This window comes from Pecten maximus, chromosome 8, assembly GCF_902652985.1.
Source record: "Pecten maximus chromosome 8, xPecMax1.1, whole genome shotgun sequence".
NCBI classification, from domain to species: Eukaryota; Metazoa; Mollusca; class Bivalvia; order Pectinida; family Pectinidae; genus Pecten; species Pecten maximus.
Window position 1 is genome coordinate 27,998,148 of NC_047022.1, and position 20,217 is coordinate 28,018,364.

Genomic DNA, 20,217 nt, shown 5'->3' on the forward strand with positions numbered 1-20,217 from the left:
TCATTCTGGTTAACATTTTCAGCATGGAATGAAAGTTTGATAATATGCATATGTTGGCCCTGACTGACCCCTAGGGGCTGATAGGGGGGGGGGGGGGGGGGGGGCAAAAAGGGTCAATTAAATAAACTGAAATATTTCAAATCTCAGGTGACCGTTAAGGCCCATGGGCCTCTTGTTATTGGAATTCATTCTAACTTCGTTAACGTTATCAGCTTGGGATGACAGTTTGATGTACATGTTGGCCCTGACTGACCCCCAGGGGCTGATGGGCGGGGCCAAAAAGGGTCAAATTTACTGAAATTTCAAAAATCTTCTTCTTACAACCCAAATAAGGTAGAATTAAATACTCTTCACAGATCGAAGGGTCTTAAGGTGCTTTACCATAATTGTGAATTTCCTAGCCCTGGGGTCTCGCGTTTGCCCCATGGAGGGGATAAACTTTACTATAGTTATAGGGAAATCACATTTTTGACTATCATTTGTTTTATTTGTTTTGAAAGTCATTCTTTCATTCAAATTTACTGAAATATTTCAAAAATCAGGTGACCGTTAAGGCCCATGGGCCTCTTGTTTTTCTAGTCGATGGCCAAAGATGCAGGTAAACCATGATGATAAGTAGACCGCAATATTAATTGTGTTCACGGACAAAATAATAATGCAGGTATCATTTTTGGCAGAAAGTGAATGCCATTGCAACAAATATATTTTTTAATGATTTTAGGTACATGTAATTGAAGACGAATTATCAAGTGATATGATTCATAAGCCTTTTTGTCTCTTGTGTCCTTGAACTTTCAACTCAAAAATATTGAACTGATTTAACAACATTTCGCAGAACCTATGCATTGCCAAAGAGGTAGCCCTATTAAAGTGAATTAATGGTCCCTGCCGTTTTCAATGATGCTTTCTTCGAACCCAGATAAACTGATTGGATATGCAAGAATGAAGTACTTTGCCCATTGGGAATACTAGAATAAATATACTTTATTAATGTAGGGGTTCGATGGTGGTTTATAAATATTGTTATTTTCCTCAGCCTTTGACTTCAACTTTCACTCCGGGAGAATAATAACGTTTTAAGGTATGTTTTGTTGATTATCGTCTGATTTCAATCAAATCCAGCATGTAAGTGTATTATGACTACGAACACAGATGTATTTTGCCAACGAATAGTAATGGGACTTTGGTTTCCTGTACGTTGGCATATTGTGACACTGAAAACACTAACTCGTTATTGGAAATACATGGGAGTTTTCATAATGCCCGATTCAGGTGTGTTGATTGTCCGCAATTAAAAATAATGTATGCGCTATTGTTACATCAGACGGTAGGTTCAATATGCCCCGTGTTACATATGATAAAAACTGTGTCCTGAATAATTCTTTTGTAAACCCACATTGATTGCAATCCATTTGTGATTCGATGTACAAATGTATATCGATTGTCTCGACAGATGCAGAAACGGGGATGTTATATTGCCAATGACCAATCTATTTTACTCCAATTTACTGTCAGGATATCTTCAGTATATATATGTAGACATTCAGACGAAAGCCCGAAAGACAGACGGATTCGTCACTTGTTTTCCTGGAATGTAAAATTGAAATACCTGGTATCACGGCTTTGATGTAAATGAATGAGATACCACATCGGGATACAAACAGATCTGGTATAAAGGAAATATCACATCGGGATACCACATCGGGTATAAAGGAAATATCACATCGGGATACAAACAGATCTGGTATAAAGGAAATATCACATCGGGATACAAAACAGATCTGGTATAAAGGAAATATCACATCGGGATACAAACAGATCTGGTATAAAGGAAATATCACATCGGGATACAAACAGATCTGGTATAAAGGAAATATCACATCGGGATACAAACAGATCTGGTATAAAGGAAATATCACATCGGGATACAAAACAGATCTGGTATAAAGGAAATATCACATCGGGATACAAACAGATCTGGTATAAAGGAAATATCACATCGGGATACAAAACAGATCTGGTATAAAGGAAATATCACATCGGGATACAAAACAGATCTGGTATAAAGGAAATATCACATCGGGATACAAAACAGATCTGGTATAAAGGAAATATCACATCGGGATACAAACAGAATTGGTATAAAGGAAATATCACATCGGGATACAAACAGATCTGGTATAAAGGAAATATCACATCGGGATACAAAACAGAATTGGTATAAAGGAAATATCACATCGGGATACAAAACAGATCTGGTATAAAGGAAATATCACATCGGGATACAAAACAGATCTGGTATAAAGGAAATATCACATCGGGATACAAAACAGATCTGGTATAAAGGAAATATCACATCGGGATACAAACAGAATTGGTATAAAGGAAATATCACATCGGGATACAAACAGATCTGGTATAAAGGAAATATCACATTGGGATACAAACAGAATTGGTATAAAGGAAATATCACATTGGGATACAAACAGATCTGGTATAAAGGAAATATCACATCGGGATACAAAACAGAATTGGTATAAAGGAAATATCACATCGGGATACAAACAGAATTGGTATAAAGGAAATATCACATCGGGATACAAAACAGAATTGGTATAAAGGAAATATCACATCGGGATACAAACAGATCTGGTATAAAGGAAATATCACATCGGGATACAAACAGATCTGGTATAAAGGAAATATCACATCGGAATACACAACAGAATTGGTATAAAGGAAATATCACATCGGGATACAAAACAGAATTGGTATAAAGGAAACACAATCACAAAGATTGTACCGACGATACACATGATATTAACTCCTTTCAACACAAATTGGGAGAGTTAGAGTAGAGCCATTGAATAAAACTGCATCATATAAATGTTCCCGTCCTGTCAGGGTTCATCAGTGGGGATACAGGCCTGTAGTGTGGATACGTCGGAATCGACTTAGGAAATTAACATAAGCAAACATAAGAAAATACAATGTCTACCACCTTCAACCTCAAAGGATTGTACGAAAGACACAAGATATCAGCAATACAAATAGGGTTTTAGAAACAATATAAACAAAAGGAATTAAACTGTGCCATACATTTGTGTCATCATTATTGTATTCTTCAGTGATGCCAAGACCTAAAATGAATTATACCTAGGAGTGACCAAGGTAACAAGAATAGATAGCAAGACATGGCAAAGTCCAAGTTAGTAAGAACAATAGTCCCGTCATTCAATATCATTCGGAGACTGAGGTCCACCACCAGTGTCTACCACCGACGGTCTCAAGAATGGTTAGACACTCACTATATTAACACCATTCAACACTTTGGAGTTATATACAATAGAGACAAAATGAATTAGAATGTAACATTTTTCATTTCAACATATTTTATTGATAATCAAATGGATTGAACATCAGGCTAAGCCTATATTAAAGTTCTCTCAATAAATTATTACATTTATTTCAAATAATTAGTATTTGGTTACTAGTCAAGAATGGAAATTACAGTATATATATATAGAAAGAGTATTTGTGAATAATATATAACGATAATCTTATGTATTTTCTTTTTCTTTATAATAATTTTCAAATTATTGTTAAATATTTATGAGAACTCGTTTACTATGCAGGAGAGAGACAAGTGCCTGATCAACAAGAGAGTTTCTGACTATAATGCATATTATATGTATAGAATGTAACATCCAGCTGTTTCATAATCAGTGATACTAGGGACCTAACGTGATGCTACTAAGAAGAACAAAATAAACATTACACCACCTCACACGACGACAATAGACGACGAAATCAAATGATTAATTTTAAATACGCTTCCTGTATTCTAGACGCTAATCATTCTATAACGATTCAATACAATGCAATGTCTGAAGAAGGAAACCGAGGCTTATGCTTAAAGATCACGTGATTCTGAAACTAGGAACAAAATTATGGTAGGCGAATATGATGAAAAGAAATTTAACTATCAAGGAAATAAAGACGCAATTTGTTTCAGAGATAATTAGAGAGGATATTTAGGAGACTATAGGTAAATATGAAGACAAAGAGACTAGATAGGTTTTCTTGTTTCAATGGTAGATCATCGTTACTGCTTGGTATTTGATTACAAAGGTAAAAGGATACGGTTGTCGCATACGTCTGGATCGATGTTTCCGTCCGACGAACGGACCCATGAGTATGACCACGTGATCAGAGCTAATGACGGTATATACCTATGTGTGTATATGGACATTTTACATGTATAGTACTAGTGCGGTACTTAATTTCAAATTGCTTCGTGCATCTATTCCTCTTATGAATAAGGTGAGAAACTACAGCTCGACCAAGGTAAGTTTTATATCTCTGTATCTAGTGTATAACGGCATGAATTGTTAGTAGTACTATTAAAACCAACAAGCTGTCTCGTTTTATAGGACGTGGAGCCATGGTATCAATATATTGATAATTGCGTACGTTATCCATTCTTTCAAGGTTCGGTACATGTCATTAGCATTATATTTATCTGAATAGGTTAGTAAACACAAAGATTGTAATACCATTGTCTCCATAGTAATAGTATGTAATCTGATATATCATGTATGACCCACATACTTGTTTTAAGAGAACAGACACGATATCTTATAACATATTCTAAAAAAAACTTGACCAATACAAACTTAATTTTCCTGACCATTAATTTGTTTGTCGGTTGTATCCATTGTTCCTTTATGTCGTGTAGATAATGTATTATATCAATATGTATGTATTGTTTGTGAGAACAAAATGGGCATTGTAGAACTTCTGCACATTTTAAGATAAATTTGGTTTCGTATTCCCTATTTACCTAATAACGTTATTTATAGTCTCTGTCCAGGAATAATGGGTCCGTCGCATTTATAGTGTCATCACACTGTAACATTACACAAGGGACTCGTGCGTTAATGCGGACAAACCGGTTTGTGTTTTTGAATGAACTATTTCAGGTATATATCTTTATGGAGCTGTATATTTCAATGCACGGCCTAAAAGTCTTTGACAAGGCTCGTCTAAACACAATATAAAATCACCAGGTCCGTCTTACATAAACGAACAACTCTGGTCAAACCAGTCCAACCGTTTATACCGCGATAAACGACAATGGCACAGGACAGGGTAACCTGACATCCCATCTAGTCACATTATACTGACGAGCAAACCGGTCCTAACCGCAAGTGTTAAAGCTGGACGTCAAGCAGAAATATTAACACCGACGCCATTCCTTACAAAGGGGGCGCTCACCTATATGCATACGTGAGGTAGTGACAGGAAGAAATTGAGAAGAACAATCGTTTAGAAAGAAGTGGAATGATGCCATGGGGCGAATACTGAACTAAACACTTTACTGTGAGCGAGTGTCAGGAGAGACATGGAAGTTAATGTTTAGAAAGAAAGACCTTTAATTTCGTGGCCCCTTAAAACACAAATCATGAAATAGGGACAGCAAGTCCCATTCTAATAGCCTGCCTGCTACAACTGATGTATTTTACAATTCATGTTTTTGGACTATATCATACCGCCGTTTAGTAAAACAAATCACACAGAAATATTACTATTTCTATAAAAAGTTATCCACAGATATTTCAAACAGAAGCATGTATGCAATAAATAAAATAAATAATATTGATAATTCATCATAAAAATAAATTACGAAATGAGATAATCAATAAAAGTAGCAAGTGGCCGATCGTTATTACTACATGATTGTGTCGCTAACAGATGGTTAATTTGATCGGTAGTCCTCAATGGACGGTGTAGTGTTCTCTGTAAAATAATACATTTTGTTGCTGGTGTATTGACCTATATAAATATTGTTGTTTAGAATCCAATAAATTAGTACTTGTTCATCGACCATGTAAACAAAACTAATAATGAATTAGCAGAGTTATGGACAAATGAAAACTACAAGCATTAAAATAAAAAGAGGAACTATTTTCTCTCTCATTTATTTCAGTGTACTCAATCAAATAATGCTAAGCGGACAACTGGACCAATGCCAGTCTTACCGCGCACATTTTATAATCCTATACTAAGTTCATGGGTAGCCCACAGAGTTCTTTTTAATGAATATTCATGATTATCATGTGAATAATTAGAATTAGTATTTTTATTTAGATGTATTTGCTATATTCATTGCTAACATATAACACAATACGAACCTTGCATATGTGAACTATGCCTCCTGGCAGTTCATTAATAATGAACTGTTTTCGGGGTAGTTAGTCGCGCGTCCGTCCCCTTTTATTATGTTTTATCAACATGGCGAGCTGTAGTTGTGGGATATACGAACGGAGAGAAGGTGAAGCGTGCTGAAGAGGCAAGACTGACAAATATCGAAAAACGTGGACACAACTGGAGTATATTAGCTTCGTCAATAATGAGATGAATGAAGGATTTGAAGAGGATAACAATAACGTTCGTTTAGGAAGCTTAAGGGAGGTGCTAACAAGCAGTATTGGTATATTTTGGGATATTTCAAGGATACAGTACATTTACCAAAGCCGCCCGTACATTTACGAAAGGCATTCGTACATTTACCAAAGCAACCCGTACATTTATCAAAGTCATCCGTACATTTTCAAAAGTCACCCGTACATTTACCAAAGCTACCCGTTCATTTACCAAAGTCACCCGTACACTTACCAAAGCTACCCGTTCATTTACCAAAGTCACCCGTACACTTACCAAAGCTACCCGTTCATTTACCAAAGTCACCCGTACACTTACCAAAGCTACCCGTTCATTTACCAAAACCACCCGTACATTTACCAAAGTCACCTTTACATTTAACAAAGCCACTCGTACATCTATCAAAGCATACCGTACATTTACCAAAGCTACCCGTACATTTACCGAAGTCACCTTTACATTTAACAAAGCCACTCGTACATCTATCAAAGCATACCGTACATTTACCAAAGCCACCCATTCATTTATCGAAGTCATCCTAACATTTACTGAAGCCATCCGACATGGGGGAAAAACAAGAGAAGAAAGAGAAGTCATATCAAAAGGTGACAAGTCTCCTTAAATAGAAACAGTGCAACAAATAACAACATTATGATACAAGTGTACATCTCTTTTCTAAATCAGATAAGGACATATACAATGTATAAAGAGATGGGTCGCGAGTAAAATAGCTTGGATGTTCTCGTTTCGTGGACGAGGAGGCGACGTGGAACAGAGGGCTGTAGGGATTCTAACCCCCCCCCCCACACACGAGTCCTAACTACGCCAATACACGTTTGTGAAAGGGAACTGGTCACGTCTCCCTTAGTTGATTAGCTATCGAGATACCGAACATACCTAGTAAAACAGGAGAATATTTTCAACAACATTGTTCATTTCTTATGCATTTCGTAACAATTTCTTTTTTCTCTTTTTTTTTTGTATTTTGAACTGTTGGTGTCTTGTTACAGTCGACGTAATCGTCAAAGCACGGATTCGATTTTGAATCTCACATTACTAAAAACATAACTAGAAATAATACCTAAAATTCACAACCGTGGTAGTAATTTATATGAATCCTCCCAAGAAAACATTCTTTTTGTCACAAGAAGAATACAATTAGAGCACATATTTTGATATCTATAAAAAAAGACGACAGTAAAGCTATTTATAGTAATTGGAATTTCTAGATGATCACTTTCGATTTCTAAAAGTAGGACAAACATGTGCCTGGTGATAGTTATCAATATGGGACAGTTGTTAAGGTCAATATGGAGCCTATAGTTATGGAGTTTTTTTCTGCCAGGTCGATATTACACCCTATTTGCCGAAATCAAGGCCTTGAATTTTGATATTACATTTGTACATATTTACCAGTAATTGGATAAATGCCTTACATGAATATATATTAATTTAAATTGGAATCAAACAAAATACCTTATAATCAAGAAATGGTTTTAAAAAACTAATACTACATAAAAGTTTCAGACAATATAATGCCTTCAATAAAATATCACAAAATAAATAAATGTATCATCATATTACGCCATTTTGGGATTATCAATCAATTTAATATGAACCGTTGTTCTTAATTTAGAAACATGGGGTTCATATGGTAGATATCGACTTGCATGTGACCATTTCTGATCCAATAAAACAGCAAAAAATCTTGGCATGTGTGATATGTTAAAACAATTCAAGGATAGAATAAAAATGACTATCCTGGTATATGGCTTTACTTATCAGAGATACAATGTACAGAATGATATTGTATGTCGCAACAGTGCTCGTGTAATGAGGAAATTTACATAAAATATTCATAAACAACCGTAATCGAGAAAAAAAATGGTGTCTTGGGAACAGAACACCGCGTCAGATAACTAATATTGTCGATTGTTTTAACTGAATTTGTAAATGTCAACTAGACCGACAGGAATATCTCTCCTTATTTTTGTATCGGTTATTGTTACTGGAATCAAGTGTCCAGAAAAGATGACAATTACAAAATGTAGCTTGGAGGTATACACTCCATAACTAAAGAAAGAAATGTGTCTTTTGATAAACAGGATTGGCTCACTGAATAAGATGAAGAGTTAACCTCATGAGGGAAAATATCAACTTACATGTAGTTCCGAAATTACGTTGTTCCGATCTTCGTTATTTATTAATCATACTGTATTTGATCCCGCTATTTTTGGAACTTCTGACATGTACCTAATTCAGTTCATAATCATCTCAATTCATGATATCACAAAGTAGGATTCAATCCTTAATTTTCAACTTAACTTTCAAGATCGGAGTATGTGTTCATGTGTCTGCCACAGAGGACTTGATACTGGAACTTGTGTTCGGGAAAATACAGCCATTGAATTGTTATGTTCATAGGACCGTACGACAGGTTTCCCCCTAATTTTTTTAAGTACATGTTCATTTTAATTTGCAGACAATGTTTATCTTCTATCTTGTATCACTCATTGGTCCGTACGAGATCACATGAAATCAATTATTTCCTTGGAAATACCCAATGATATCACCGAGGTGTTACTTTTATTTTGTTAGGTCTGTGGAATCCTATATTGACTCCTGCTAAAAATAGAAATTATGTCATCTGTGCTGAGATATATTTTAAGCAGAGGTCAATGTAATATTCCAAGGACCTGCCGAAACGTTATCCTAACCCCCCGGTGATGTGATGAGGTATTTTAGAGAACTTTTTTATTTTATTTTATTTATTTATTTATTTATTTATTTACTTTTGTGTTTTTGTTTTTGCTCTTTTTTTTAGATTGATATCAATCATATAATAAGTAAATGCAGACTTAATTTCGTACAATCCATGGTTTTACTGAACTGCCCTGAACTATATACCCATCGGCCTTCGGCTTCGGGGAATATTGTCCAGGTCAGGTTCGTAAAACCATGGATGACCCGATATCACATAGTAACAGAAACGCTGCGGTTGTGCAATCATTTTTTCAAACAGTAATCGTGTTAATTTCAGTTAGCTGTAATACCATTGGCTGCGAAATAACAGCTAATAACATTGCAGCTACATTACATCATCACGATGAATATTCAGAATGTAGCCGCGTAGTACTGATGAAAAAAACCAATAACAACTGTAAAGTGTCTTGATATTTAATCTGACGAGGCATATGTTTTACTTTGCTAACCGGAGACAGACAATTTCTGATTTGCTGTTTTTGTTTAATAAGATTTTTATTTTTTATAGAATTTGCATACATTGAATATGTTATATACGACATTGTAAAGGGACGCGTAATATCAACATACATACGGTATGGATCGATAAGATATTAATTATACATATAAATGGGTTCAGTTCAGATGATATTTCATATATATCCGTTTTACATTTTAGGTGAGTAGGACGAGGCATCATTCGTTGGACGAGCTGGCGACATGGAGAGAGTGGTTTTAAATGTCGGCGGCAGAGTGTTTGAAACCACTTTTGATACATTACATTCTAAGCCTGACACAAGACTAGGAAAACTGTCAAGGGACTCCAAGGAATTCTGTAAAGAAACAGAACAATTTTTCTTTGACAGGAATCCTGATTTCTTTAACTCGGTACTAGATTTCTACAGAACAGGCGAACTTCATTTGCCTATTTTTTACTGTGGTGCCACCTTGCGGCATGAGTTGTCGTTTTGGGAGTTACACGAGGAGAACTTGTCAGCCTGTTGTCTGCAGGTGTACTACAAATTTGATAATGACAAAGACACTCTAAAAACTCTGGAAACTTATCTTTCTGTCAAGGACCTAGACTACACCGACGCACAGTGTGGAGCTAGCGCGTTCGTCCGTGTAAAGAGAGCAATATGGCTGTTTTTGGACCAACCAAATTCTTCTTTTCTAGCTCAGGTAAAGAACCTTACTTGTTTCATATTCTTCTTATTCATTGACTGATCAATCACTAGAGAAAATCAATATTGTGAAGTCACAAAATCTTCTTTTCTAACTTAGGTGTTAGACAATTATCAAATTATATATGTCAAAATCTACTTGGAAATTTCACAATGACCTCCCATTGGTCCACAGTAAGAAATTTGGCGCTTAGTACATCTCCACTTAATGATAGATAGATGATCAACTCAAAGTCGTCATCAGAATTTACACAGGGTAAATGTAACAGTTATTGATTTTACTATAAACAACATGTTGTTATTCCTTTACAAGTCCTGCATGTTGATATCGATTATAAATAATGTATGAATTGTACTAATATAGATAATATTTCCTGTGTAGCGTTTCCCTAAGATACACAACCGATGTACACCTACCATGATGTAATTATGGTGGGTATACTTTGATATTAAAGGATAAAAACAACACAAAAGTAAAGAAGGCCTTTAGAGGTACCTTTTATAATGTATACAGTTAATGATAAATTATCCCTCCAGGATGTCGGGAAAATCAAAAGGGACCTAAGGAAGTATTTTAAATAGAAAGAGGTGGATGGTTCAACATCTCCACTGATATATCATGTCGGTGTGTCCTACATAGGGTTTCCGTAGTACAGTAGCTCAATCATTTTGTAACTGCTGGTATTATATAATAAGATACAATGGTATAATCTTGTTTCTAATCTCAGTTATAACAGCTTCAATACAATTAATAAAATAAGACTTGTAGTTTCGCTCCTCTACGCTATAATTGTATCGCAGTGTTTCGTAGTGGAGCGGCAATTGCAAGTCTAATTTGGATTAAATTGGACTTATATGCGCGTATTTTAGAAGTAAACATAGATGGATTAACTCAAATGTAAAACTAGAATATTTGTATTAACGTTATTTAGGTTTATGTTCAATATACACTATTGAATATGATGCCTTTATCTATAAGGAATTGACGCAGCGTTTATAAAATTCAGAACTACTTGGGTTTAGGTAGTAATATTTCCCGATCCTTTATAATCATAATAATGGTAAAACAAAAGTCTGATGTAACGGTCGGATATATAATCGTAATGTTACATATGTATTCTATCTATTTCTATAAAGTATGTATTTTCAATGTAGGTAATGCATCTGAGAAAATCATTCTTAAAACCTTGTACCTTTGATATGAAATTGTGATTTACCACACCAGTGAGGTAACATCCATATACTGTATACGTATCAATAATACCATGTTTATGTCTGCCATAACTTAGGGCAATAGCTTTAAAGCATGCATTATGTTAAAAGATAAACAGGCATAAATTTGGAGATAAATATTTCAGCATGCATAAAATAACCAAGATAATTCTCTGTTCAAATAGCTTGTAGTAAAATACATATTCCAATATCATCACGACTTTTTAATGGTCGCATTTATTGATAGAAATTGCCCAACAGGTACATGTCCGAATTGAGATATTAAAAATATATGTCTGTTACAATACACAACAACAAAAGTCTCAGTAGATAGTAGAGATCAACAGCGGTGACGGTAACTATACACTGTCCTGTTCCGTGTGTGATAGTACGTGGGACAAAACCCTCGAGTATTCCTATGGCGTCCTGAAGAGGTAGATAGCAACATAAACACGACAGCAAATGACCCTGGAGGACAAAATCAATACAATGTTAAACCATTGTATAGCGCTATCAATTGTTCAATGAGAGTAAACCATGTTTCGTAGAATTGAAAACATAAATTAAACATTGGCCTCCCTATTTTTAGGTAAGAGAGTGCATGATAAATGAAAATTATCTTATTGAATTAATTTCAGAGTCTTTGCTAGGGATCGAACTTGGGACCTTTTGCTTACTGCATTCTTACGATCAACTGATCGAGCTAAACAAAAGTGATTCCTTGCCGAGCGGTATTATGCGGCTAGTATGTTTTTGTATTTTACAGGGTTACAGTAATTTACCCCTTGTTTTTAGTGATGAGATCCCGTACGAGACTCTTTGCTTAGGTCCTCCAGTCATGATCTGATCCTTGTGTGTAGACTTGCATAAAACCCTCTGATTCTATCATTATGTTAAGCCATCAGACCCCTTGATTCGGTCCTCGTGCTAAGCTATCCGACCCTCTGACTCGATAAATGTGTTGCCCTATCAGACCCCCTCTGACTCGGTCCCTGTGTTGCCCCATCAGACCCCCTCTGACTCGATCCATGTGTTGCCCCCATCAGACCCCCCCCCCCCCCCCCTCCCCCTCCTGATTCGGTCCTTGTGTTAAGCCATCAGATCCTCTGATTCTGTCATTATGTTTCCTTATCAGACCCTATGATTCGGTCCCAGTGTTTCCCCATCAGACCCTCTAATTCGGTCCCTGTGTTTACCCATCAAACCCCCTGATTCGGTCCTTGTGTTTCCCAATCAGAACCCGTGATTCTGTCCTTGTGTTTCCCCAACAGAGCCCCTGATTCGGTCCCTGTGTTTCCCCATCAGACCCCTTGATTCGGTCCTTGTGTTTCCCAATCAGAACCCGTGATTCTGTCCTTGTGTTTCCCAATCAGAACCCTTGATTCGGTCCTTGTGTTTCCCAATCAGAACCCGTGATTCTGTCCTTGTGTTTCCCCAACAGAGCCCCTGATTCGGTCCCTGTGTTTCCCCATCAGACCCCCTGATTCGGTCCTTGTGTTTCCCCATCAGAAACCGTGATTCGGTCCTTGTGTTTCCCCAACAGAGCCCCTGATTCGGTCCTTATGTTTCCCCATCAGAAACCGTGATTCGGTCCTTGTGTTTCCTCATCAGAACCCGTGATTCTGTCCTTGTGTTTCGCCATTAGACCCGCTGATTTGGTCCTTTTGTTTAGCCGTCAGACCTCCTGATTCGATTTTTATGTTTCCCTATAAGACCCCCTGATTTGATCCTTTTGTTTCCCCATCAGACCCCCTGATTCGGTCCTTGTGTTTCCCAATCAGAACCCGTGATTCTGTCCTTGTGTTTCCCAATCAGAACCCGTGATTCTGTCCTTATGTTTCCCCAACAGAGCCCCTGATTCGGTCCCTGTGTTTCGCCGTCAGACCCCCTGATTCGCTTCTTGTTTTAGGCCATCAGACCCCCTGATTCGGCCCTTGTGTTTCCCCATCAGAAACCGTGATTCGGTCATTGTGTTTCCCCGTCAGACCCCCTGATTCGCTTCTTGTTTTAGGCCATCAGACCCCCTGATTCTGTCCTTGTGTTTCCCCATCAGACCCCGTGATTCTGTCCTTGTGTTTCCCCATCAGACCCCCTGATTCTGTCCTTGTGTTTCCCCATCAGACCCCCTGATTCGGTCCCTGTGTTTCCCCGTCAGACCCCCTGATTCGCTTCTTGTTTTAGGCCATCAGACCCCCTGATTCTGTCCTTGTGTTTCCCCATCAGAACCCCTGATTCGGTCCTTGTGTTTCCCCATCAGACCCACTGATTCGGTACTTGTATTTCCCCATCAGACCCCTTGTGTGATGGATTTATTCTTAGTACTTACTCTGAATGAATTTTTCAACTTAAATATCTTATTTATATCGTAGAACCCATAACAGATACTGAGCGTCTGAATGTGGTGTATGATAGTAGATATGATGGCTTTTTGAATACGCTGGGAGTAACTAAATGGATACAAATCAATATGTGTCCCATTATTTCTTATCTACATATCTAAATCATGTTTTAATTATTTAGGGCTTGTACTGATGGTATACGTATATTTGTGTGTATATCAGTACTGGTATATACGACAGGTGTTATGGTATACGTATATCTATGTATATATCAGTACTGCTATAAACGACAGGTGTAATGGTATACGTACATCTATTTATATATCAGTACTGCTATATACGACAGGTGTAATGGTATATGTATATCTGTGTATATCAGTACTGCTATATACGACAGGTGTAATGGTATACGTATATCTGTGTATATATATGCACTGCTATACACGACAGGTGTAATGGTATACGTATATCTATATATATCAGTACTGCTATATACGACAGGTGTAATGGTATACGTATATCTATGTGTATATCAGTACTGCTATATACGACAGGTGTAATGGTATACGTATATCTATGTGTATATCAGTACTGCTATATACGAAAGGTGTAATGGTATACGTATATCTGTGTGTATATCAGTACCGCTATATACATGTACGACAGGTGTAATGGTATACGTATATCTGTGTATATCAGTACTGCTATATACGACAGGTGTAATGGTATATGTATATCTGTGTATATCAGTACTGCTATATACGACAGGTGTAATGGTATACGTATATCTATGTATATATCAGTACTGCTATACACGACATGTGTAATGGTATACGTATATCTATGTATATATCTGCACTGCTATACACGACAGGTGTAATGGTATACGTATATCTATATATATCAGTACCGCTATATACATGTACGACAGGTGTAATGGTATACGTATATCTGTGTATATATCAGTACTGCTATATACGAAAGGTGTAATGGTATACGTATATCTGTGTATATGTCAATACTGCTATATACGACAGGTGTAATGGTATACGTATATCTGTGTATATCTGTACTGCTATATACGGCAGGTGTAATGGTATACGTATATCTGTGTATATCAGTACTGCTATGCACGACATATGTAATGGTATACGTATATCTGTGTGTATATCAGTACTGCTATATACGACAGGTGTAATGGTATACGTATATCTGTGTATATATCAGTACTGCTATACACGACATGTGTAATGGTATATGTATATCTGTTTATATCAGTAGTGCTATACACGACATGTGCAATGGTATAAGTATATGTGCAATACAATAGAAAATTGATGCAATTCTGACCATTGTATTAGAGTACATGCATTGCTTCAGACATTGGGTGACGTGGAGGCTCGGTCAACAAGACTCAAGTCTGTTTAGCAACAAGTGTTTATTTTTCCAAATATCTTGGTTATGGCGTTGTTGATTTCTTTGTTCGTTTCTAAATTTTCTTTAGATTGAAATATTTTGTTATGAATGGATACAATTATATAGGTATACTTCCTGATATATATCCATGCATTTTTATGTAGTTTAATGTTGATGTCTATAAGAAATTGAATAAACTTGTGATATTAGCGTTTCTTGTCATTTGAATACACCTGATTGTAATGTTTTGCGTAGAAGGATATATTGTGGAAATTATAGGAACGAGCCAGTCCCTGTAATTTTGTGCCGCTTATTGTTTTTAATTTTTATACATTAAACAAAAATCATCTTGTTATTCTCGCAATACTGTCGTTTCAGATGTTCAGCTTCCTGTATTTCTTCGTGGTGGTGGTTTCCATTTTCATATTCCTGTTTGGATCCCATCCCTCCTTCCGTGCCGACATTGATCTCAGTCAATACGACAACGTGACACTGTTTTACCTGATGTCCGAAATCGACTGGGAGAACCCTAAGGAACGACTGACTTATCTAACGGAGGTTTACTCGCCACTTGTTTACATTGAATGGTCGTGTCTCTTCTTCTTTACAGTCGAGCTAGTCCTCCACTTCCTCACTTCTCCCAACAAGAACCGCTTTTTTGGCAGCTGGTTGAACGTTCTTGACACGTTCCTCGTTGCTGCAATGCTAACTGTACTCGGAATGGAGATAAATATCCAGGCTGTCACTTCTAGTACTGCGGGTGGCATAATATACCTTCTTCTGAAATCCGCGATAATCTGCAGACTATTTCGGTTGTTTCGACTCGTGAGGCAGTACAGTGCTTTGAAAATTCTATCCATCACTTTGCGATCTAGTCTAAAAGAGTTATTGTTATTGCTCGTGGTGTTTTTTATGTCAGTCACGATATTTGCTGGATTTGTGTATTATGCCGAATTTGAGGAGCCGACTACTTTCCCCGATCTGTTCGTGGCAGTTTGGTGGGCGATTATCACTATGACAACTGTGGGGTATGGGGACCAATACCCAAAAACGCTTCTTGGCCGTGCAGTAGGCATCTGCTGTGCTATGTGTGGCATTCTGCTTCTGTCCATGCCCATAGCTGTTGTTGCATCAAACTTCAGCGATCTTCACTTACGGAATAAAGACAGAGAACGATTTCTCGCAAAAGACAAGAAAAAGACAAAGTCTTCTGTGTCACCAATTTCAAAGGGCAAATTAACAGAAACCATGTGTGAAAAGGAGACAAGTGTCATCTGACTTTGATTCTATTGTTCCCGTGACTTCCTACCTGATCAGATCTTGCCTGATGTTAACATCGTGATGTAAAGAGAGAGAGAGAGAGAGAGAGAGAGAGAGAGAGAGAGAGAGAGAGAGAGAGAGAGAGAGAGAGAGAGAGAGGGAGCGAGCGAGCGAGCGAGCGAGAGAGAGAGAGATGGTTACTCATAATTCACACAAATGTTTTTTTCTAATATAGCAGCAGTCTTTTTCTAATGTATAATATAGCTATATTTAAAATTGTAACTTACTTGTGGGAAAAAAAACTTTACTTTGAATTTAAGCTTTGTAATGTAATTTCAATGTCTATATGTATTCTGTTATTTTTAAGTTTGAGGAACATAAAATATGTTAATTTGTAAGCGAAAAAAATGGTTGGCACCAGTACTGTTTTTGCGAGAGAAACGTGGCTGGCAATACTTATCCTGCACTTGAATATTGTTCAACTTAAAATAAAGCAAACACTCTTTGATCATGTATTGTATTTTGATGAACGGTCGTGACATGTATGGCAAGCCAAGTTATCATTTATTCACGGAGCATTAGTGATGTAGTAAGCAACCAAATTATTGAAGATATTTTATATTTTTTGCGAGATATTTTAAAGAAACGTTTATGAGATATCTTATGTTTTATGAGATATCGTATAAAAGATATAAGATATCTCATCAACCAGATATATCTTATAAACATTTTCGTACATTTCTCGAGTTGATATACAATGTAATTGTTTTAACACTTATATTTTAATGAACTTGTTTCTTTCGCTATAAACAATTCTTTTCGTGTACATAAATTTTATGAAGCAGAACCTAGAGCATTCACGACAATTGAACATGATCAGAGAGCACTCTTTCGTGATGGCCGCCAAATAGTCACGTGAGTTTGTTGACCCTAAGTTTGTACTCTCGTCATGCTTGAAGAGCAGTAATAAAAAAAATATGATTCGATATAGTTGTGATATTCCTGCTTTGTCAGATGTGACAACAATGATTTGCTCAATGTGTGGCAAAAGCTGTTCCTCCACTTCCAATCTGAACCAACATGAAAAAATATACAACCAGGTATCACATTACAGCTGGTGTGGCTGACAATTGTTTTTAATGCGAATCTGAAGAGGCATCCGTGGAATGTACATGGCGAAGTGAAGAATTACATTTACAGTTGTTTCCGCAAGGAGAATGCACTGATACTGATTTAAAAAGACACAATCGCCGAGAGCAAGGAAAAAGAAGGAAAAAGAAGTTGGAATGCCATTTATGTAGCTACATAGAGGAAGACATTTCTAAACTAAGGGATCGCTTTAACCGGCACAGCGGAGAGAAAACCCATCGCTGCAAAGTATGCAACAAGTCATACCGATTCCGAAGTGGCCTCAGTTTTATGTCAAATCAAAGCATTCGTGTTAGACTGTGATTCTCGATATTGATTATGTGATGAGATTTTTCTTACTATGTTTAAAGTTAATGTTTTGTTCTTTAAACTGATTATATTCGTTTTTATTAATAAATATGTGATGTTGTTAACTCCGTGATTCAAATAGATATCATTCAATTTTTGCAGGTAGCACTGTACTCCTATTGAAGTTTTAGCATCGGTGATGTATTTATGTTATGCTGGTTCATATCATGTCTTTACAAACTCAAGAAAAATGTCCTGATAAACAGCATGGACATCCTTTTCATTTCTTGATAAAAAACCGTCTTTACACCAAGAGATTGATTGTAAGCTGTTCAGATAGAACCAACTATTTCTCGGTACATTCGCGGATTCATAACGTTAACCCTACTACAATAAAGTTTATTCCTTTGTTGATGATCAAATGTTCATATTACTGTTAAAATACAGATAAAGCCATAAACATATGTGATCGTAACGCTGTGATACAATAGAATTGTGTTTATACAAATTCTAGATATAGCACTCTGGAATCAGGAACCGCAAAATGTGTTTCTCCCCTTGAGTCGAATATCCTTAGCAGGAGGGTGACAAAAGTTGCGTAATCTTGAATCACAAAATAAAGTTGAGAAATTTGCCACCGAATATGCGAGAACCTAATTTCCAAAATGTTTTCTTTGTAGTCGAATATCTCATTTGTGAGGTGGGATTGCAGTTATACTACTTGATTTCTTCAGTTCATAGCATAGATGCAATGTAAAATCAAAGGAAACCTGTCTTTGTTTACAAGTTTTAGAAAGTCAATGATGCTTTTCTCAAAACCTTCAGTGTGCAAGTCATTTTGATCGCAGCTGTCATCCTCTTGTATTGGCGTTATGCCGAAATTTATATCTTCGTAATGATTATCATTTCGACGAAAGTAAAAACACCGAATAATCCTTCTGTCAGGGATTAACTGTGGACTATTAAACGATTTCTTTAATATCTTTTGACATGGTGATTGTTTATTCTGCCTAAGTCTTGGTGTGTTTGGGGATAGATAGGAAAGTCGTTTTAAGCAACCTCTTTTCCTTGGGGTTAAAGTTCCAGATTGTATTTTGGGTACCGGAATCTTAATAACAATGTATCTTAACTCCAATTTTTTAACCCAATAACTTTTTTTCCGTTTGGGCCTTTGGCGACAAGAAAAAAATCTAGATGAAGCAATTTGCGTTATAACTGTTGTTCATAAGTACATCAGGGCGTTTACCTTTGAGATTCTGACTGGTGTTAAATTGAACATACACATGTATAAGTGTGTACGATATTGAACTTCATTTGAATGTGTACGATATCAATATTGCTTTCATCTGAATTTTGTATAAGTTCCTGACTCTTTTTTTCTGATTTTGAAAGCAAGTAAAATGTTGATAAAACCTGTCCTTAATTGCAAAGTAAGTGTCGAAAAGGAAAAGGTCCGACAACCTACATTGTTGGAGTTTCCAAAAAAGAAAGCATCTACAAACGACATGCTTTGTTGACAAAGTGACTTAATTTTAAGGGGTACTTTGCGCTATTTATGATAAGGAACGGGATCATATAACGAAAATACAGTATACTTACACCCGTGAGGCGGAGCAGTTTGTGTTGAATCTTGGCGTGAACGATACTAATAAGTCACGTGGGTTCTACACAATGGGCCACTCGTACATGCTGATGTGTTCAGTCGGAATCGGATAGTAATGTACACGTAGCAGCAAAGTGGGATATTGCGAATTCTTCCTAAAACGATCTTAACCGAAAAATTTTAATCACCGATACTGAAAATTATGCTGACATATCTACATTAAAGACCATATGTAATATCTCAAATTCATCGGCAGAATATTGCACCGGTGTTTGACGAGTCGCTAATTAATTGTGACCAACATGATATGAATCGAATGTCGGTTAAAACCGAAAGTATCGGTGACCATGGAAGACGACAAGACATTTCAAGAGTTGTTTTCGTCTTCCTTGGGAAACTCTCGCGTATTCCGAGAGTTGCTATCAGCTACATTGTAGATACTGGAAAATACCTCCAATGCTCAGTCACGTTTACGTATGTGACGAAAGTGAAAATAAGCCTCAAAACGGAAGTGTACACAGGCAAAACGTCTTGAGCTAGATTTGACCTGAAAAAATAACTACCTGAATTTGGCCTGAAA

At 36.6% G+C, this 20,217-nt stretch overlaps 1 protein-coding gene across 1 annotated transcript; it reads left to right on the plus strand.

Annotated features, from left to right (window-relative positions):
* The first annotated feature begins 4,076 nt into the window (after nucleotides 1–4,076).
* On the plus strand, nucleotides 4,077–19,015 carry LOC117333053 (potassium voltage-gated channel protein Shaw-like). Its single transcript, XM_033892174.1, has 3 exons — nucleotides 4,077–4,347; nucleotides 9,866–10,368; nucleotides 15,716–19,015. Exons 2-3 carry the CDS (start codon nucleotides 9,907–9,909, stop codon nucleotides 16,613–16,615), a joined length of 1,362 nt encoding a protein of 453 aa, XP_033748065.1. The 5' UTR covers nucleotides 4,077–4,347; nucleotides 9,866–9,906; the 3' UTR covers nucleotides 16,616–19,015.
* The last annotated feature ends 1,202 nt before the right edge of the window (nucleotides 19,016–20,217 follow it).